General features: G+C 38.5%; 1 protein-coding gene across 1 annotated transcript; it reads right to left on the bottom strand.

Moving 5' to 3' along the window:
• Positions 1-4,089: 4,089 nt before the first annotated feature.
• Positions 4,090-16,885, bottom strand: CUNH12orf40 (chromosome unknown C12orf40 homolog). Its single transcript, XM_057370085.1, has 11 exons — positions 16,768-16,885; positions 15,325-15,457; positions 14,792-14,858; positions 12,874-13,074; positions 10,797-10,903; positions 7,754-8,286; positions 7,439-7,511; positions 6,733-6,793; positions 6,084-6,150; positions 5,287-5,369; positions 4,090-4,799 (listed from the first exon to the last, which is right to left on the bottom strand). Exons 1-11 carry the CDS (start codon positions 16,868-16,870, stop codon positions 4,209-4,211), a joined length of 2,019 nt encoding a protein of 672 aa, XP_057226068.1. The 5' UTR covers positions 16,871-16,885; the 3' UTR covers positions 4,090-4,208.
• Between the last annotated feature and the right edge of the window lie 5,820 nt (positions 16,886-22,705).

Below are 22,705 nucleotides of genomic sequence, written 5' to 3' on the forward strand. Positions count from 1 at the left end.
TCTCTAAAAATGCATTTGTTTGCAGGGAATGCAGCTTCTCTGGAGAGCAAAGCTCCTTACAGACCTTCTGTTTCCCAATAATGACTCCAGCCCAGGAAATGAAGTAAAACTTCTGTAATAAGATGTATTGGTTTATCATATGATCAGCCACAGCTCTGGGTCCTTGGGCCAGGCCAGCACCCATGTACTGAGTATGACACAGTGACATAAATCACAGCTCTCTCTGCAAATGTGCACAAATGGTTGATTTGGACATGTTTTCTCTCAGCTCTGTTGAATTATTTAACAGGACTCTTTCACCCTCCTGCCTTATSTCGACTCACTCATCCTCCACCCCTCCCTTTTGGCCCAAGGTCCCCCATCACCTCAGGCAGAGCTGGTGTATCAGCATCCCCTGCAGCCATCTGTGCTGTGTGAGAGCTCACATTCCAAGGGTTGTGACACCCAGGGCAAGCACCAGCAGGGTGTGGAGTCACTGCAGTGTAGTTGCAGAGGGGGCAAACATTCAGTATTCAGCTCAGTCAGGAGACCTGGCTGGAGTTCCACATCACCAGCCCTGGAGAAGCAAGCTCTGATTTGGGTGACCGGGATTGTCACCTCTAACCCTTCAGAGGCTGTCAGTGACAAGAGGCTGAAGAAGCATTGCAGAAGGGTCATTGACTTTTGTGGGGACAGATTGGGCATTGGATACAGAACATTAAATATTTTTTTCCAGGAAACCTCATCCCTCCTCTATCTGCTATGTGCTAAAACCCTTAAAAATCCAATTCACAGTTTCTGCCAGAGAAATGATCACCTGTATGAAGACTTCAGCCTCTCATTTCCTATACTGATAATCCTTCATGAAAATGAAATAAGAATTTCTACGAAGTTTGTGGAGGCTCTTGGCAGAACACCTAGCAACAAACTGCCCATTAATGAACAAACTTCTGTTGGTGCTTGCCCAGAAAAACTTTCCTTGTAATTAGAGCTGATTTTAGAGAGGAAAAAGCTTACCACCTTCATATTAAAACTGATTCTGACTGAAGTTTACAGTAGCATTTTCAGCGGAAGTCTTTCCATCTGTATTTAGAAGCATTTGACTGCCACCAATAAACAAACGYTCCTGTTGTTGGTAAATTACAGGTACCCTTCTGTCCTTTTCCCCAACAAAACTGTACTTACAGTTGATGCTTACCACAGTTATAAACATGTCTAATTTCCATGGCCTCCCTGGAAGCTCAGCATGCTGCCAGGAAGTACAACATGAATGAAAAAGGAGTGTCTCTSCCTAAGCTGTTGCCTCAGAGAAAGCTGATAGTGCCTGAATGTGCATAGTGAGATGACAGTCATTACTGTAGGCTGCAAATATTGATGGATAATAGCATCAGCTGCTGAATTAGCMGCTGAAGAAACCACCATTTGAGGCTACTACTTCCTATTAAACAAAACTCTGCACTTCCCAGAAGTCACAAAAAAAATCAGGGRAAAGAAAGCATCTGAGCAGAGGGGCAGACTGGTGCTGAGCTAAGCAGAGAGCACGAGTCTCTTTCAATGCAATAGTAAATAGTTTAAAATACTTCTCTAGTGGCTAAAAAGAGGCTGCTGCCTTACTTGTCATCATTGCCAGCACACAAACCACTACAAAGGTAGTTTTCTTTCTTCTGATTGCTTTGCAATTAGAGGTAAAATGGTAAGGTAATTTGATTTTATACACTCTCATCYGAAAGCTTTGAAACATGATTATCTACAGTGATTGGCATATCCCAAGTGGTGAATTATTGCATTAGAGACATATATGCAGCTCTTATGTACAGCCAGACCAAGGGTGTGTGTTTGGCACTGAGCAGTGGAATTTCAGTCCTTACTGGGAAACGGTGCAATCCAGGCTGGAACCTGGCTGCAAACCAACACATTGTGAGAGCCTCTGTATCAGTGGCTGAAGGGAAAATAAGCAATAACCACTGAAAGGGTCTAAATGATAAATATGAGAGATAATAAAGAGCATTTGAAACCCCTCACACATATATCCATATGGTGCAACTGTCCTTCTTCTCCCAGTTCCAACCTGCATTCTTTGTCCCATAGGTTCATAGGTACAGGCACGTTCCCAAAGACTGGGAATGTGTCTGCTCAGAGGCCAGCTCTGCAGTTCAGGATTATSTGCCTGAACTTGGGTAGCTCGCTCCAATGTAAAACTAGCCAGTTTAAAAGTCCCAGTAACAATGYCACTGTCACAGGAATCAGGAGCAGAAGTTCTACTGCAAGTTAATTGCAGTTCATCTCCATTTGGGTCAGTTCAGCACCTCTCTAACCCAGACACCAAAAAACTCTGGCCATGAAGCAATTTTACATCTGCTGGGGTAATGAAACTCCTCCAGTCTAATGCATATGTTGCTGGAGCTTTTACTTATAACGTGCCACTCTCTGGCCTCTGCCACAGCATATTGCAGGAGGCTGGCAGGCCAAGTGCTGTGGAGCCACATCAGCGATGGGGGAGGCTGGGAAGCTGGACATGCACCCCTGGAAGGACTGGCAGGGGCATGCCAGGTGTGAGGGACTCYTGGGAAAGCAGAGATGTCCTCACTCAAGCCAGCACGGGCCGCTGCTGGTGTGGCACAATCTGAATTGACTTTGCCATGCTGAGTGAACAACTGTGCTTTAGAAGCCACTGGTAACAACTGAGCTTTCAGAAAATCATAGCTGTTATTCAAATAAATTATATCTCCTGTGAACAAGATGAATAGTGCAGCTTAAAAAAATACTGGGGATTTTGCTTTGATGATAAATTGAGGCAACCTAAAAAGAAAATCTGCTTATGTCAAGCCTTAGGAAGTAGGCAGTGAATTGGCTAAGTGATGGTTACATGGTTCAGAAGTCTGGCTGTGCAAACCACTTCTTATGTATGCAATTTATGCATATAAAATGCTATTTTCTTTCAAGCACAGAAAAGTCCACTGACATTTCTGAGGTGCTATTTTTAAAAATAGCACAGCTGTAAACCTGCAAACCATTGAGCAATGTAGACCTTCTTTTAAAAATGGCTCTTAGCTTCAAAAATAAAACCCAGCAGCAAACACAGCCACTAGTTTGATGATGAGAACAGAGACAAAGAATGGTGATGAGTCTCATCTGGGCTGGGTGACACACACCCCTTCAACAAAATGTAGAAAATAYACTGTTCTGGCGGGAATAACAACGGTGAATCAGATAACAGCAGACACCAAGGGGGAAGCACAACAGATTAGCCTTACAGAGGCAAATCTCSTGCTCTGTTTAAGGAAGACTCCAGCACACCTTTTGCCCAAACCCAGTTTGTGAARAAGAGGAACCCTGCATGCAGCCAGCTGGCTAATGCCAGCACAGACAGACACACAGGTTTTTATATACATACAAACACACACATAGTTAAGATATACATAGAGAGAAATCTACATAGAAGTGAAGCAGGATGGATCTGTAAGTAGACATTAGTGAGTCTCCCTGCCGCATTACTAGGAACTTCTTAGAAGGCAAGAATATAACCGAGAAACAATATTATCAGGAACTTTTATTTGTTGTGATTTTTAGTTTCACATAAATACTGAAATGAAGAAGGAAGTAGTTCAGATTTTCAATTCACAGACAATACAGAAACACATTAAAGATTTGTTAGTATTAACGGCCAAAAAATGAGTCAATCCTGTGGAAAGAAAATTGAGCATTTAAAAAAAAAATAAATTATTTATTTTAAAATTACATTCTATTCTATGTGCACAGATGTACATTTTCTGTTCTTTCCCATTTTTGTGTTTGGYATGCACATGCAGCAAAAAGCAAATTTGTCTGTTAAAATGGGTAAGAAGCAGACAATAGCTCTGAACTCAGAGCCACATTAAATATGTTTTRAAGTAAAACAACATATTTCCACTACCTTAAAAGAAATAAAGTCAGTCCATTCCAAACTGCAGAATCTTATGGATTTATGGTGAGGAACCAATCTAATTCCTAATATTTGCATTTACAGGGCTGTTGTAAAATCTTTTCTAACAGTTGTATACCTCTAGAAACCCATAGTTTGATATAGCAGTACATAGACAGAAATTCATACTTATTACTAGTTACAGCAAACAAACAGTAAAAATATCTTTTGTCCAACCTGGCTAGAAAAAATCAAAATAAGCCAATTGAATGAAACACACTGGGAACAGGACAAAACTTTTGAGTTTCTTACATGCTATTATAGTTGATCACTGCTTTTCTCTCTCCTTCATTTTATCAATGTAGCTCAGCACCTCTAAAGTCCTCCTGCCAGCCAAACTCAGGTACTCAGCCTCAGAAGAGAAGGCGTCTGTCCCGGCCGCGCTGCTGGTGCCCCCGGGCTGTGGCACCTCCTGCACCGGCCATTCATGCTTTCCTGCGGTGTTGGGAGGAGGGGCCCCGCCTGGGCTGCGGGCAGCGGGGAGGGACCCSCCACAGCTGCACATCCTCAAGGTGTCACACTGAGTGGCCACATCCATCTTCTCTACTTGTGTCGCAGAGCTCTCGGTTTGTGACCAAACATCGCACTTGGTGCTGCGAGTGACATACTCCCCCTTAAGGGCACGGTATGATGTGCCCCGAGACAGGGCTGTGGGGGTACAAAAAATAGAGTTTTTCTCCTGAAGATTGTTTGCTTCTTCCCTAGCCAGAGTACTGCTGTGCTGCATAGCCACAGTTCTGGTGTGAGAGCTCCTGAGGGCCTCTCTGCTTGCTGAGGCTGAGAATAGGTTGGCATCATGGGTCTTCAAGGACAGTTCATTCAGGTATTCCTTCTTTTTGGCTGTGTCTTCTTCTTCAGACTGTTTGAACAGAATCGTGCAATAGTTCAATAACTAAAGACTAGCTAATAACTAAGTTAATGAAATAAATAGAAAGGCCAGAAAGTGGCCAAGGCAGACACCTTCACTCTCACATGGCATTTATACTCTTACACTGGTGTTTTTGTGTTCAAGCACAACTGAAAACACACAGTGTGTCAAGTCATTCTGCTTTACAGGCACATAATGTAAGGCAGCTATACATCCAGGAAGAGCAGAGAACCCTGGTTTGCAACTTCCCAGTCACGCTACTGTAATTCCACATAGCCAGTCATTATCAAGAGAACAGACCACATGTCTGTCAAACTACTTAGGAAAATTTACAGCTAATAATTACTTTTCCACCTTACACATGAAGTTGTCTCATATAAAACAAAATGAGATTCCAGATACATCCACCCTTAGGTGCACTCAGGCATAGAGATATGATTCAAATGAAGCCCTGCCAGCTCACGAAGGGTTTACTCACTGTGTCAGGACTAGAGCTCAAACAGGTCTCAGTCTGCCTTGGAGAGTAACTGTGAGACTGGCTGCTGAGTGGCGACTCCACATCTTGAAAAATTAGTTTAAAAAGAAAGAAAGGTTACTCACCAAAAACTTCCCAAAGATCCACCTCTCAAGTACAGCATGCAGAATTAAACATTACTATTTCTGATGTGGTTTTAAGATATTGTTTAAAGAACAAAATGTTGGTGAGGTCTATCTAGTTCTTAGCAATAGCCAGTTCTTCTCCTCACAGGTCTACACATCTTAACAGAAATTGTGAGATGGGTTCCCCAAAGCCTCAGCTGTGCTGTTAATCAGCAGCTGAACTGTGCTGCCCAAAAGGAGGATGGGCTGTGCAGAGCACAGGCTGCGAGAGAACATAGCAAGACTTCATGTGCATGCTGGCTGCCATACAAGTTACATGTTTTTCTCTTGGGTCTTCTGAGAGATCTGTTCTGAAACGCAGCCAGCACACCTGACCCTACAGCTACAGAGAGAGCAGGAAGGATGTAGGATTGCCTAGCTGACTCCTCTCCCTTTGTCCACATGTTGGGGACAGCATAGTGGAAAAGAACATCATCTCTTAAGGAAAAGCAAACACAGGTAGTACTTAGCTACCTGCTAATGCTAGTTGTCTTTTTACAGTGCTGTGTGAATCAGAATCAGCCCTCATCAAATGTGACATCCTAAAAAGATAATTTCCCCTGGCTTTAAAAGTCACTGTTTTAGTTTCCCATGTGGAGAAAAAAATTTAAGTSATTATGTATAAATGTTACTAACCCTTCTCCATCTCATGAAAATTTGAACTCACTCCAAACTTATATTCTTTCTCTTGTGCTGTTGTGAACTGTTAAAAATAATAAGATATTAATAATGACGGTTCAGCTGGATCAGCATCTCAGGTTAAGAGAGGAGCATTCAGTTTCTGTATTACATGAAGGAATAATTGCACTGTACAAATCATTTTAAGAGGTATTTGTAGCCCTGAGGAGTACTGTATGTGTCTGGGTGAATGCTACAGGCAAGACGCCTGAAACATTTTTTATACATGTACTGGCACAAATAATAATCCTTTATAATACTGAAGCATCCTACATAGAATAGCTGGACACTGCCTGCAGAACCTGATCCCAAGTGTTGATGGGTAACTTACAAAGTGTCTTTCAGGCATCCGTTAAGATGTGAATTAAACCATGTGAACTGTGGTCCTAAAAGGCCAGTCATCTGACACTGATATGGTTGAGCCATATCACTAGAAGCAGTTCTTTCTGAATTCCTTACATAAACCATGGTGAAAAAGAAGCTTCCATAGTAGCTAATTCAGTAAAGATATATTCAGTTTCTAACTGTTCTGGACAATCTTCTCCACCTCAAATAAATTGAGCAAACAATAGGTTTGACAAAAAAATATGTTTTTTTAAGAAGTTACCTCTCCAAATACAAAGAGAYGGTTCTGACTCCAGGCTGTTTCTTTCATAGACTTGTTATCACTGAGGAATGCAAACACAAAGTTCTCTGGTAAGTGATTCCCCCCCTGTATTTTTATTTTCTTTCTGAGTTAGTCTTTATTGGTGATTTTTCTGTCTTCAGTTTTTATTTTGTCTTCAGTAACCATCAAATGCTTCCTATTACTGTGATCAGTGAACTTGCCTCTGATTTAACACCAAGGATATGTTTTTCATAAACTTCACTTCTGTTGAAATGCAAAATGGAATTGAAGCAATGACAGAAGATAGTCATTTAGATAAAATTTAAGGTGCTATATATCAGAATCTTTAAAAAACAAGTCTTTTGTAAAGCACAGGGCACTCACATAGCCCAGGGAAGATACTTGCTCTGTAGGCAGTGGAATGAGACAGTCTTTTAGAGGGCAAGCCAGATCAACTTAATTTGAGGAACTCCAAATGAAGCAGTATTTCTGTGTACTTATTACGGGCAGGTACACAAAGGCATAATGGGATTACCTGTGCATAAGTTTATTCACATTATAAACTACTATTTTCCCTGAGGMAATTCGAGTCCTCAGTAATACTGTTTAGAATTTTGCCTTCTTGCCCTCTTAGCAGGATTTCTCCAATTCAGCAAAGTCTCTGCAGCTATCACTAGTTAACAGACTGGTAATTTCCATGACTCACAATTTTTTTCCTGAGTAAGTCTGCACATTCTCCTTTAAGCTATTCTGCTGATCATGATGATAAGCAAATGTCTCTAAAATAAAAAAAAAAGTAAACCTTGATTTTAAAATGCAATAGAATAAATGCAATTCAAATATAAAGATTTCTATCAAGTTTTCTAAATAATTTAAATAATTGGATTTAAAATTAAGTTATTACATTCTTAAGATTCAGGACATTTTCAGTTGGAGTAATACATTTCTGGTTACAAGAACATGTCTTTAAAAGGAGAATAAAACCCAGTATAATATATGTCCTTGTAAAGTTAACACTCACCGATCTTTTCAAGGTGTGCTTTTTTTTCTTTCTTTTCGCAGGGTGTGAAGTAGCGCTGTCCATTATGACAGTTCTGCAGGTGAGTGTTATCAAGTCCACTGGTTTCCTTGTAACTTGCACTTGAGGTGTTGTTACTTTTAAAGAAAACCTGTYCTGGAGCTGTGAAAATGCCTTCAAGGCGTCTCTCTACAGAAATTTCTTTTGCATTGATTGCAGGATAATCTTTTCTAGTATCATAAGAACAATTTCTGTTGGTCATTTGATTTCTTACATCAGGAACAGTGAAAAAAATGTTAGCATTGCTTTGGCTAGCAAAAGAATTAAAATGTTTTGTGGAAGGATTATTATGGTTTGGTTGGTTCTCATCTTCAAATAGTGCCAGAAAGGAGAAGCCACTTCTGTCTTGGGGGCCTTTCAGTTCTGCAGTTTCTTTCACAATATCAAATATTGGTTCTTTTATTCCTTCGCAGTCTTCTGATTCCTTACTGGCCATTATCACTGGATTTTYCCTGGCAGAATTCATATGGTCTAGCCTGGGGGTAGGGGATGAGGTGTAACAGGGGTAGAAAAGAAAAAACACATTTTGCTTAATATGCAAATAAGCAAATTACTGACTTCCAGCACAATACTTTATGATGATTTGATAAAAATATTAAAGACTTCACTGCGACCTCACTGCTCATTACACTTTCTTTTTGTCCTAAATGTACAGTATTTCATCTGAAAAAGTGCACATTTTATTATATTTCTATCTGCTTTATAGTAATATTGTTTTAGAGGGGTTATATTTCCTAATGTCTCCAAATATACAAAGCCATGGAGCACATCGTCCTGTAGAGGAAACTGTGATTTATAAAAACAGCCACAGTATGTCACTGGTGCTCCACCAGCTGACCAAAGGCAGCCACTTCAGGGAGAAAAAGGGRGGAAATAAAGAGGAAGTTTCTTCCATTTGTAAAGGTGGTTTGTTCTCCAAGACTGTATTTCTCTCCCATACTGAAAGCCCATAATAAATGACCTTCATTTGTACTTGAGAACAGTAATCCTGATTCAGCACAGAACTTTTCTGTTCCACTGTCAAAAGGCCAGTCAGGCATTTTGTTATGCTCCTACTTCCCTACCCCACTTCTGAGAGTAGTGGTTCTGAAGATGTTATCACTCAAGCATCATGAGCATGAAAGCTTTCAGCTTGCAAGCTACAGACTTGGCTCTTAGTCTAACATTTTCACTGGTTTTTTTTCCAGGCTGGATCTGCTGACTGACCTTTCAGAAACTGAGCAAAAAGCTGAGATTCTTCTGAAGGACAGAGATATGGCAAAGGCCATTCAAAAAAGACCCTTTCTTTAAAGCATTCTGAGCAATGATATCAATAGAACTGGAAAACTTATATTTAGTATAAAGAAATCTTACTGGAGAAAAATTCTGTGGTGTTTTGATCAGCAAATACTTGGAACTGAATAAAGATTCTATGAAAACTAATGGTTTCTGTAAGTTTCCTCTACTTACAGAAACCTCTCCAGAACAGTTTTAGAAGGCTAAACRCACTAGTGTTTGCTCTTGAAGATACTTGGACAGATCTATATGTGAAAGGTAAAACCATTTTGTGAAGCAATTCAGAGAGTCTTTCTCAACTCCAGCTGAACATTTTGTAATGCAAAGTAAAAGCTAAGAGTAGATGAGGAAATATGAAATGTAAAATTTTTAATTAATATATAATGGCCTTGAGGTGCTACAGCTCRCAGAATTATGCACATTGATTACATCCTCAGTATGTAAAAAATTGTATAAATTTACGCTGCTTTTCATATACAGTGAGAAAAACTCCCTTCACAAAAGAATTATGACCTCTTGAGTTATAAGCATTTTGTCTACAGTGGATGAAAACAAAACAGGGACACTATAAAGAAATAGATTTGAAGATTAGTTGGAAAGGCGGTGTTGTTATTGAGCCATGAATGGGTAGAAGACGAGAGGAAGTGTCATAAACAAATGAGTGCAGGCCTAATTATTGGTGGGAAAATGAAAGGAGAGGTGTAGGTGAGACAAGGTTATGTTGGGCTTTGATTGAAAGATATTAATTGGGAATTCACCAAGATATACAGCAAGTTTAGTGCTATGTTTATTTTAGGTTTTGTTGGAGAAAGTCATAAGAAGCTACAAGAGTGGAARTAAAGGTGACTGGTGTGTCTAGTCATCATTTAGCCGGTGAGTTTATCAGTCACTTGACTCCCCAAACAGGCTGTAGGCACTTCAGCAACAGTAAAATACTATATAGCCTATCTGTGTCCCTATCCAGCCCAAGCTAGAGATGGACAGGAATTTTCAACCAGGTGGCAGACTTAGGGAATAAAAGGAGTAAAGTAAGATTAGCTATGTAAAACCTCTAGATTCAAGGGAGAGCCCTGGGAAAGAAAATGAAATTAAATATTCAGCACAAATGAGTCTGACCATAAACCATATGAGATTGGAAAGATTTTTAATCAGCACATACAAAAAGTAATATACTCTTGATTTCTATCCATTCTTTTAAAAACAAAGTGTATATTCTCATAAAAGTATTATAAATCAATTATAGGGGAAAAAAGAAAGCTCTAGTAGGATCACATATGAAAGAGAAGGAAAGCAAATGCTTTATTCCTGGAATCCCAAGTACAAACAGTATAGGTAGAGATGCTTAATTGCTTCTGCATTAAGACCATCAGAAAAGCACTTGCAACAGTATCCAGAACTAATAACACCTGGGGCAGCTTCCCCTGTCCTCATGGCCTCTTAGTGAATCAGTGCTGCCATTCATGGCAGCAAAACCATCATGTTTGTGACATTGCAAAAAATAGATCATAATTCCTACCCAAAATTCAGATTTTGCTGCCTTTCAGCAAATTTAAATAGGTTTGTATATTTAGTATTTCCATTTGATTTCAATTTCTATTTGAAAAACCAGAAGTCAGTGTAAAAACCAAGTAACAGTAAGCTTCAGATTATTTTAGTATATTTCTTTATTAAACTTGACTGTTATTTTTTTTAATGTAAAATCACTGCTTACCTATGAAATGGCTCAACTAGTTCCTGGGGCTCTGTTTCACACTTCCTGAAAATACACTGGCTTGGAGGTTTTATATTCCAGGGGTCTTGATCAAAACTATTTCCTGGCTGAGAAAACAGTAGATGTCAAACTCTGAATATACATAATGGTTATAATCTTTCAAATTTTCAACTTCATTTTGCAAACAATATACATATTTTCCMACTAATTTGTTTCTTTTTATCTTTACAGTAGAAGCCCAAACCTCCTTACAGCCCAACTGTTACCAAAAAAAGCCTTTAGCCAACACTTTAGACAACTACTTTGAGAATGATGGTGACAGTTTTTCGCATACTATCATCCATTCATCTGGTTCATTGGTGCCCATTTTGGCTACTAGGATCCCAGGGGAAGCCTTGTCAGTCTTCCTAAAGTCATGATAAATAATGCCTGCTGTTCTCTCTAATTCACAGAGCTAGAATTTCATCACAGAAAGCAATTGGGTCCACCAGGCAGAGTAGGAACTTGAAAAATCTGATGGCTGGTTGCAGACACCTTCTTGTTCCTCATGCACCTTGGAATTGCCTCCGGGAGCTTAGGTCCTTAATCCTTCCAGGGACAGAGGTGAGATGATGCTCCAACAGATTATGCTTGCATTTTTCCAGATGGACATAACATTTGTGTATTTCTTCTGTGGGAAGCTTTTCTGATCACCACAGTCTTACAAGGATGATAAATATCTGCCCTGCAGTGATATCACCCAACACCCTGAATATACTTGGATGGACTCTGTCCAGTCTCATCTATTCATATATGTCGATGTTACAGTGGATTCTCTAACTTGTTCCTTCACTACTGCTTTGTACAGCTCTTCCTTTACTCTTGACAGTGTTTTAAAGTGATCCAGTGAGCACAACTTGTTTAAAACACTTGAAGCAAAKTTGAAGCTTGAAGCACTTGAAGCTTTTGAGTATCTCAAACTCTTCCATGTCCTTTGTCACTAGGTCTCAAATCTATTTAGCCATGGACAGCATTTTCCTTGGTTTCCTTTCTTTGATGACACACTTACAGAAGTCCTCCTTGTTATTCTTCTCACCCATTGTGATTTTCAGCTCTGACCATCCTAATGCCACCCCTCCAAGCTAAGGGAATGCTCCTCTGCTCCTCCTGGGTTGTCCGTCCCTCCTTCCACACTTTCTCTTTGCATTTGAGCTCAGTCAGGAGTTCCCTGATTCAGCCAAACAGGTCTCCAGAATCTAATCATTCTCTTGCACACAGAGGTGGACTGTCCTTGTGTTTTGAAAACATCTTTCTTGGGCTTCTTTGTTCTTCAGGACATCTTCCGTTGGATTTTGGCCCACTCATTTCCTGAACAACCCATCATTTCCCCTTCTGACACCCCTGGAGAACTTCTTCCTCCCTTACCTCAAGACTTTAGAATACCAATGGTGAAACATTTAGAATTTGTTGTATTATTTCCAATGAATAATGTATTTGCCAAAAATAAAGCATATTGTATTTGCTATCATTTTTCTAAGGATCATTCTTTTAAGAATCACAAAGTTAAGAAAAAAACAGTAATATGCATCAGAACAAATAACTTTTAATTGTTTCTTAAACGTAATGAGTTAAACAGTGGGCTTTTCTCAATCCTTTTAGAGCATGGAGAATTCTGTAAGAACTTTGTTACTCACTGAGACATTACAAGACAAAAAATTAGGTCATGGGATCACCTGGGATCATGCAACATCCAGTTACACTAACTGTGTGTTTAAGAAAGCTGTATTTATAACTGTAATACATTTCAGCTTTCTTTAACCAAATTTACAAGCCGGAAACAAAAGAAAGCCAGCAGTATGTGACTAATTATCTTTCTGCAAGTATCAGCAATACTGAGAGCTCAGTGAACAAAAGCTCAAGTTGAGTTTATTTCAGAACAACAAAAGAGACATATTTGTATATACGGAATATTCATTGCCACCAGCTTACAAGAAATGTTGATCACTCGTAATTAACTTCATCATTACCCTAGTTTCGCATACCAAATAAATGAAAGTTAGTTTAAAATAATTCCATGGAAGTAAAATGTTAACCAAACCTGGTTTTGCAGCTTCTTTTCATAGGTCTGTTCCCACATGTTGCCCATTAAGTTAGTGTTGACATTTTCTTCTGAAAGCTGTGTACAGTTAAAGAGCTGAAAGCCAGAAGAGGACAACGGAGGACCACTAACAGCTCTTTCCCTGTTGTCTTCATCTTCCATACTAGAATCAACATAGCCTAATTCTGTTACTCGTGATAGCTAGACAAAACAGAACAAAGTGATACTTTATTTATCTAAAACTCTTTTGRTTTAAGCAGAAGTTCAAAGTAATCAAGCCTTTCTATATCTTCTATATTTCTGCACAAAACTACAAGGAAGAGAAAATTTTCATATATTTTGATAGGACTTTTTCATGAAACACTTAAGGCAATTTAAGGGTTATATCAGGGAAACACGTAAGTACCTACTTAATCTGAAGCATGCACACAACTGTTATCCTAAGGAGAGATGGATATAAATACATTTTTAGTTTTAGATGTGTGAGCCAATCATCTGCTGAGCTGGTCCTTAAGAAGTAAAATGAAAAGTACTTTACTCCATTGAGAAGAGAACTCTAGACTATCGTTGTGATACGAACAATGCTACATCAAGCCAAACAGAATACGAGGAGAAATTTAAWGACAAAACCCATGAAATGTCACTGTATCCTCAGCTACATGAAACTACTAATGGGGTGCAAAAGCTTTGAACATTAAKTGCGCAGAATCTTGTACCACACAATTGCAAGTTCCTGTAAAGCTGAAATTTAATAATTTTATAGCCCATCAGCCTGATTAATACAGTAGAAAAATTGCAATTACTTAATTTGGATGTACTTCAACTTGTGAAGACATTCAAAACAGCTATTTGCAACATACAGGCCTTAGACTGTATTTTTTGATCTGTACATTAAATTAGCTTTCTGTGTGCACAGGCTGCATTATCACAWGTTTTGATAAACTGATGTTAATTTGTCCATGCAGGTGTAAATTGAGGAGAAACATAGCTATCATTTTGATCATAATTTCTGGACACACTAAATCTGAAATATGTCCTCTCCCTCTTCAAGAAACAGATGAAAAGGGGGCATTAAGGAAGCTGACTTAATGTTAGAGTAAAAAAAGTAGCGGCAGCTCATGGTGATCTTGGTTGAAACACATTAGACAGTTAAAATTTTCACCCATCCTAAATAATTCTTTCAGACTCAAAAGAAAGGAACTTGGAACATTAGAAAAACATCTGTCTTTTTAACTCTAGGAAAACTGTTTTGGCAAAATGAATGCACCAATACCATACAGAAGAACATTGTACATCTTTTGCAAGCATCTTTTCTTCAAATTTCTATCTGATGTGAACAGCAGGAGTGAGTGGAGYGGGTCTGAGTAACGTAATCTAAGAGTCTTCCAAGAAATTACTAACWTYATTTTTAGTTGTTTTATTTTTTTAAGCAACCCTTGAATGGGTCACAAAAAAAAGCCTAAGTTGCATGTAGAGAATGTTTTTCATGGTAACTTCAATACATGTATGAATTTTCYAATTCTATTCACTGAGGCTTGGACTTAAGTTCCTCTTAAAGAGTGACTTCCATTTATGCTTCTTCCATTCCATCATTTCACATTTCTGCATATTTTTTAATTTACCTGCTGTTGTTCTCAGTCTCTTTCCCATAATCTCTGTCCTTCATGACTAATGTAAAGTACAGATATTCTGAAATAATTTGGAAAATGCCTGAAACAAGTTGAACCTTTCAAGAAATATGTAAGCAATAGCAGGAACAAATATAAAATGTGACTAGAAAAGAATATATCAATATAGTCTTAAAGAGGAAGAAGACGCATGTTTCAGTATCCATGAGATTTGGTCACTCTTTGAAAAATCACTTAAAAATACAGTAAATTACTGCGCATTTTTAGTCTTGTAAGAACAATAAACTTACATTATTCTGGTATTTCACTTTTTCTGAGAGATGCTGTCTTCTGCTGTCCAATACTTGCTTTTGTAACCTTGTAAAATGAACAAAAACATCCTATTAAATACAAGATCCAGAAGATTAGAATATTCTGAGTATTGATTTTAAAATAATTTAGAAATATTTTCCCATACGCCTTAAAACRGACTGATTCTCAAGCAGTTATGAGCAGCCTGTCTGTGAGTTGGTCACTTTACTSTGTCAAAGCTGTCTATGCTTTGAATAACTTGCTCATTGAGATAAAGTTACTGTATGCACCTGATATGAGTAAAGATATGTTACTTTTAAAATCTCTCAGCTTCATGTGGGGTTTTTTTTCAGAATTTATTAATTACTCTCTCAGAGTAAGAATATCACTGGMATGACAGGAATGATTTTGAAAGTTCTCTGTTTGCAATAGTAGGTTTGTGTTTCCTTAACACTCCAAATGAAAGGCTGTCATGGAATATGTCTTCCAGAACCTCATTATTGCAAAACTATTGCCTATTTGACACAAGTACCTGCTCTGGAGATCATCTAAGTTTGACTTATGTTGTGTACGTAGGGGTGAAGTGGGAAGCTCTAAGTTATATCTCCTAATAGGTTTTTTCTCATCTTCAATGATATCAATGTGGACTGGCTTCCTCAAATTCTCTGCAATGAAAGGATTTAGTATGTTAGTGAAAGTTTTGAGGTTTCTGAATTTTCATTAGAGTACAAAAGCTATTATTTTAGATTTCTTAATTCATTAAAAGGTATATTTGTTGCTTTCTTTGCTATTAACAATACAAAAACTCTATTCTAGATGGCACAATAGTATAAAATCATTTAGTCAGCCACTGTGTGTAGACAGGTTCTGTCGCCCTCCTCTGTCACCCTTCTGATCATAGGACAACAAATTTTCCATACCTGGTTAATGAATATGCCACAGATGATAAGAATCATAGAATCATACAATCACTTAGTTTGAAGAAGACCTTTAGGATCATTGAATGCAACCATTAACCCAGCACTGCCAAGTCCACTACYAAACCAGATCCCACATCTATATTTAAAGAGCTAGGAGTCAAGTTTTAGTGATGTTTCTCTAGAAGTTTAATAATGGATTTTAAGAAAGATAATCTAGGTAGAAGGTAGACGTGACAAGACTATTCCAAATGCCCCAAAAATAATGAAAAAGGATGTGGATGATAAATGGACCTATTCAACAGCAAAGAGAAAAATAAGTAGGTATTTGGTGAAATTAATGAATAGAATGGGGAATGTAATTAGTGTGTGTAGTGCTTTAGAAATGATAATTTCCGATTTAGTGTTCCCACTGAAACACTCCAAACCACGTGCTGCTTGCTTCCTCTCCATCTCCCTCTTTTCCACCTCCCTCTCCCTTTCCTTTTCCCTCTCCCCACTCCCTCTGCAGTGGGATAGAGAGCAGAATTGGAGGCACAAAAGATAAACATCATGGGTTGAGGTAAGAACAATTTATTGGAAACAACAATGAAATAGGAAACGAACTGTAACAGCAACAATAACAGAGTGATGATTCACAGGCAGGTGCTCACCACACCGAGCATAACGCTCCCCAGCCACTCACTTCCTGCTACCCCACTGCATGAAACTCCTTCCCTGCTGCCCCTGTGCATGATGCAAGGAGGTATAGAATAACCTCAGGTTCCTGGCAGTGCCTCTCCTGGCTACTGCAAACATTAACCCTGGCGTGGTCTGGTACCAGGACACTGAACAAGGTTTTAAAGGTGAAGTAGGCAGTAGTCAAGGTTATTTGATTCCTCTTGTGCCCTGATTATTTATTTAGTCATAACTTTTGTATTAATGTGAAATTTTTAATTTTAAAAATAAAACAACACTTACTTGATGGTTAAGTTGTAAATGGAAGAACAAGAACTAAAACAAGAGCAGTAATAGTTAAGAACAAGTGATTCTGAGAAGTCAGAATACCCAAAACTCACCAGTGTTTTCTTTTTTGATTGATATCTGGTTAACCACATATAGATTAAGAAGATCTAAACTGACTGCTGAACTTCTAGGAGATGATACTTCCAGAAGCTTCATCTTTGACTTAAGTTTCTTTCTTTCAAAGTATTCCTTAATTTTTTTAAGGAGAAAATAGGTTTTAGACAGGAGCTTGAACAACACATTACCAGTATAGATAATCCTTCTGAAATTAGCAAGATTTAGTGAACTATTCCTAGTAATAAAAGTACATGGTTAAATATCTCTGAATTCTCACACCCCATTTGTTTTTAATTTATTTTTATTGCCTTGAAAAAGAATGCAAATATAATTTGGTCATATTCAAAATAAATCATTGTTATCTTGATGCCAAAAATGTAGTCCTTTAACACTCGTTTTGCAAATTTTGTGTACAATCACTAAAAACGTTTCTTTAAAATAAAGGATAACAAATGTGACAAGGACAAAGTCATAAAAAAATGTAAACTTGGGCATTTTATGGAATGGATAAGATAAGCAAAAAAATCAGCAAGATTACATACACCTGATGTGCCATCTATAATGACATAAACAATTTCTTGTTCTCCAAATTTGTTTTTCTTGACAAAGAATATAATCTTCTGACAATAAAAAAAAAAAAAAAAAAAAAAAAAAAAAAAAANAAAAAAAAGAGAACAAAACTAAAAAATAAAAGTCTCTAAGACTGGGAATTCAGAAAGCATTTTTGTTACAAGGAATAAAAAGATATATGACTGAGACTTTGAATATATGAGGCCAATAATAAAGGAGACAACCCCTCCATTTTGTAGAGACTATTAATAACCATCTTAAAATCATTAACATCAAGTACAGCAGATGAATAAATAAACACAGTAATATTTATTTTTTCTAACCATAGGAAGTATATTGAAAACTGAAGGCTGTGCCAAAACAAAAAATAACATTGGCTTTTCTTCTGAAATGTAATTCCTCTCCTGATTGCAGGTTACATGTAACTAATATACCAAACATGTTCATTGGTGACTATTTTTCAGTATAATTCATTATTATCTTTAGCTTTCTAGTATGATATCATCTATGGTTTAAGAAGAATATGTTCAGTAAGGTAAAATCAACCTGTGTACAAATCAACACCTGAAAATTCATGTTACTTTGGGGTCCATGCCCCTAAGATGTATTCACATCCCTTCAGTGTCCCAGATATTTTTTCCCCATCACCTTTAAATTACTAAGTTACTAATAATTGCATAATAGCAATTAGACAACTACTACTGTGTTTGGTACTTTAGTCCTACTTTACTAAAAAAAAATCCTGTCTTAAATATTTTCCTGTTTCTCCTCCTCCACTGAATGCAAATTTCATAGGTGYAATATAAATTACATGGCCTAGACCAGTAATCCCTGAGAAAACAGACACACTTACAGGCCTCCAGGAAACCGGGAAAGCAGTGAGGAAAAGCTGCTGATTGGTCCTACATTCTCATATGTAAAGTTTTAATTTCAGTAATTTTCTCCATACAGTCAGCCTGTTTTTCCTGTACATCTATATGCCTGTGCACCTGTTCTGGGCATTGGCAATATCAGCTTCAGGGATGGAGCTTCCCTGTACTGTCTCTTTCTTTGCTGCTGCTGAGGAGGAAACTGACTCCACTTATGGTTATAGACATTTTCTCTTACTGTTTTCTTTCTCTTTCCTGTTGGTATGTCTTCTGCTATGCCAGGGATAAGTTTAAKTCTCTTACTTCACTTTCAGATTCAAAATACAAATAAGCTGTCCTCCTTTAGCAAATGCCAGATAAAGCGCTTTAGTGAGCCTAACATCCTTTTATGTGGCCCAGAAGAATAGCTGTGTATGTGTGAGCTAGGCCAGCGGACCTCGTGGTTATCCCTGTGAGGCTTCAGGCAATCCCATGTGTCAGCACATACCAGCACAACATGGTAGCAGAAGTAATCCAGGAAAACTAAAATTGGGCCCAGTCATTCATTCATTCACGCCTTCTCTAGTTACCTCATCTTGCTGCAGTAATTCAGTGAAGTAAATGYAGAGCAAGACTTTTGCCCTTAAAGTTGGGCAAACACATTGCAACTGTTCAGCTACTGTTTTGAATCTCACTTCAATTGCCTTGAAAGTTTTACCTAAGTGAACCCACTCAAGCATTTATATAACAATATAAAATCCAATATGGCTGAAACGGATTACCTTTTGTTTTCTCCTTTCCTGCTTTAATAAGATTCTGCTCCTGGAAAATATAAATAATTATTTCAATTGCAAAAATATCRTCTTGAATCATGGCTTGAATTTCTCATCAATAGTACTGAGATTTTAGGATACAAATACAAGCTATATGGTATAATGGATCAAAACTGCAGGTGGTAAGGTCAACGTATCTCTGTTGAAGTAATTTTGACTGACCCTAGTTTACTCCGGTAAGGATAGGACCATGTTCTATATTAGGCTACCAAATACATTTAGCATGAAAAAAGAAAGCAGAAAAAGCTTTTAGTCATTTGACTTGTAATGCAACATTTCATCAATTTGTAATTTCTTAAAACTTATGAAATCTTTGTCAATATATTATTTTCTCCTAATTTTCTTTATCATGCTACAACATACATAGCTACAAAACTATGCAAAAAACCAAAGGAGCAATATACGAGATTTAGCTTTTGAGACTTTACAGAATACTGGTTTTACTTTTGTAAAACAGGAAAGAAAAACAGATTGACACTACAAGTTGCTGTTATTTGTGCAATATAGGAGAAAGTTATACCTCCAACTACTTGTCTCACCTGTAAAATATAGTTTTAAGTGAAATGCCTACAGGACTTGATGCATAATTTTGGAACTGGGGGTTATTGTTCTGTGAGCAGAGTAAGCATGGCTGCAGTCCTAGCCCAGTAAGATAAGGACTTTTTTTTGAGGTTTATAAATATGGAGTATCCCCTTAGAATAACCTTTTTTCTTATTTCATGCTTAAACTTAGAACAATCTTTCCAAACAAATGCATATAACGTTCACCCTTGCAATGGGGAGAAACCCCACTGAAGAGAATTTTTCTGACGCCTAAAATGCAAATCCCAGATTCASCTGAGGAACCCTAACAGGTACTACCAGCAGCAGCAAGCAGCAGGTTGATTTTTATTTGCTAAATGTGTGCAGTAGTCCTACACATTGTGTTTTCTTACAGAAAGTATGACAGACAGGCATTTAGGACAAAGTTGGGGTTGGTGTTTTGCGCTTTTTTCTAGCTGAAACTCCCCCTTCCTCCTGCTTCACAGAGGCAACATTCAGAGACCCAGTTTGCTGGGAACACGTGCAGATGGGTAGGGTGTTCTTTCAGTTTGATTCTGCATCAAGTCTGGATGATTATAAAGCTGTGTTCAGCTACGCTGCTTCCCAATGACTGACAAAACCTGAGGGGTTTACATTTTTAGTAGATGGGCAGAAGGGCACAGCAGCAGTGAATGTCAGCATTCACTGACAATTCACCTAATGAAACTGATGATTATCCTTTTTTTTTTTTTTTTTTTTATTACAACACAGTTTGTGATGTTTTACTGTTTCAGTGAACCTCAATACCTGTACATCTTTTGCCCAGATGGTAACCACTGCTGTTTGTGAGGGTGTGAGGAAGGGCCTCATCCAGCCCCTGTCTGAGGAGAGACACTGAGCCCAAACATGAATGCCGGCCTGGGGTGGGAGGGCACAGCACCTTTTCACAGTCTGGCTCAGGAGGGGACTCAGGGCTGTCACACACCACAGCCTGCTGATCTGTGAGGGGACAGCAGTCCTGAAACACACACTGTGGCACCACTGTCTGTGGAAAGACACTGGTGCTGTCACAAACCGCCCGGCTATGCCCAGCCTGTGAGGGGAAAYGAGGCCTGAAATACGCACCATGATTGTGTTCAGTTTGTGAGGGGACACCATGGCAGTGCCTGGTTTGTGAGGGAAAAGTAGGGTTGTTAAACACACCATGGTGGTGCACGGTCTGTGAGGGACACTGACACAGCATGAAGCTGCTTCTGTCAGATTTGAAGAGTTTCACTCACCGACTGCCACCGACCCAGTTCATTTTCTGCTGCTGAGGAGGCAGGGAGGGAGGGCTGSCCCGTGCACTGCTGGCAGTGAAGGCGGGGGCAATGGCTACCCAGGGGTGGCTTGCAGCCCTCCACAGGGCCCTTCTGTGGGGCCTCCTCTGCCCTGGGAGCACCAGGACAGCTGCTCTGGTCGGCCGAGAAGGAAAGGGCCGTACGGGGACTGATAGACAAAGGGGAAGGATGCCAAAAGCCTTCTCTCCCAGGCCGGCAGAGAAGGAAAGGGCCGTACGGTGACTGATAGACAAAGGGGAAGGATGCCAAAAGCCGAGCCAGGAGGATGATGGGGAGGAAGCAACGCTCTGGTTGATGCCGCCCTTCCTCTAGCCCTGGTGTTTCCATACRGGCTCCTCCCAAAGCCATCGCCCTTTCCCAAGGGAGTCATGAGTGTCATCTTGTCCCAAGTGAATCAATTTTTGTTTCAGGTCGAGCTTGTCTTTGCTACAACCAGTGTAATTTTTAGGGCAAGAGAGAAGCACTTTCTTCTCCATTCTGCTCTTCCTCAGATGTTTTACGGGTAACAGGGGAATCGATGAGCATTTTCTACCAGTAGGTGTTGTTGCCCTTGGTGCTGCCTGATGAGCTGTTGTGTGTAAAGGCGACAAACTCTCGAGGAGGGATGCAGAGCCACCCAGGGAATCTTGGCAGCAACACAGCTCCACCTGCTCCCTTCCCTGTAACTCATTGCTATCATTTCAGCAAGTGAAGGCACCCATTTACAAAACAGCCATCAAAATTCTGTATGATTCTTTTCCTGTGGTGTTTCTTTACTGAGTTACCTTTAACCTAACACTTTTCAGGGTACTAAAGTTTGATTAGCATTAGTACAACAATGTGAAGGGTGTTCAGAGTAGATGTTAGGAGTCCAGTATTAAAAATTAGCCAAGGTGTTTTTCTTTCTAATACTTCTAATTTGGCCAGGCTGCTTATAGAATCTGATAWGTATGCATAAGGATTCTTAGAACAACACTAGATTAACATCTTTATAATAAAGTRTATCTACATTTTAAGTCTATGTGTCTCTACAGCTAATATGACAGATGATAGACTGACAATTCATTGAATCTCATCACTTCAAATATTAATTTTTAGTTTCAATTCTCTCAAGTGTAAATGTTTAACTTGTTAATACTATGCCTAAGATATATTTCCATGTATAACATAATCAAATTCCTTTTACTTTTGTTTTTCTAATATATTATATTTTCCATATCACCCTTATTGTTACTTTTTCACACCATTGTCTAGATTTAAAGAAAAAAGTGGGCTTTATGTTTTATCTTATTTTATCTGGTAGTTAGCAGTTATTTGTAGCGTACAGGAAAAATTACAATTAATTATTCATCAACGTAAGAAATCTCCTCCTCAAATTATTTGTTGCTGATAAAATTAATGACTTTCAATCAGTCACAAAACAAAAAAAATCAGTTCTTTTTTTGATGAGGGCAAAGTACAAAATTAAATAAGACCTKATATGCAAGTATTTCCAGTGTTTTCATATTTTGCCTTAACTGTCAACATTTTAAAAGTTTGAAATWATTGTCTGGAATTTCTGAGTGATGTCGTAATTTAAGACAGTTGCAGGACATTATTACTAATTTTTAAAAGGTCATAAGTTTCATGGAGCTTAGTTGATTCCCTGGAAAATGAAGCAAGCATAGAAGAATGAAGAGGCTTCCTCTTTCAGTTGTCAGAAACTGAAGTTGAAAGAGTTCCCTTTTTTCTAACTTTTACAGCCACTTTTCAGAATAACTGTATMTCACATTCCTTTGTTATGTAAGTGTTATACAGGATCTTCTTCAGAACAGTTTTCCAGCCTTCAGCACCCAAGTTTTT

This window comes from Malurus melanocephalus, unplaced genomic scaffold (assembly GCF_030028575.1).
Source record: "Malurus melanocephalus ecotype Western Australia unplaced genomic scaffold, MMel_1.1 scaffold_118, whole genome shotgun sequence".
NCBI lineage: Eukaryota > Metazoa > Chordata > Aves > Passeriformes > Maluridae > Malurus > Malurus melanocephalus.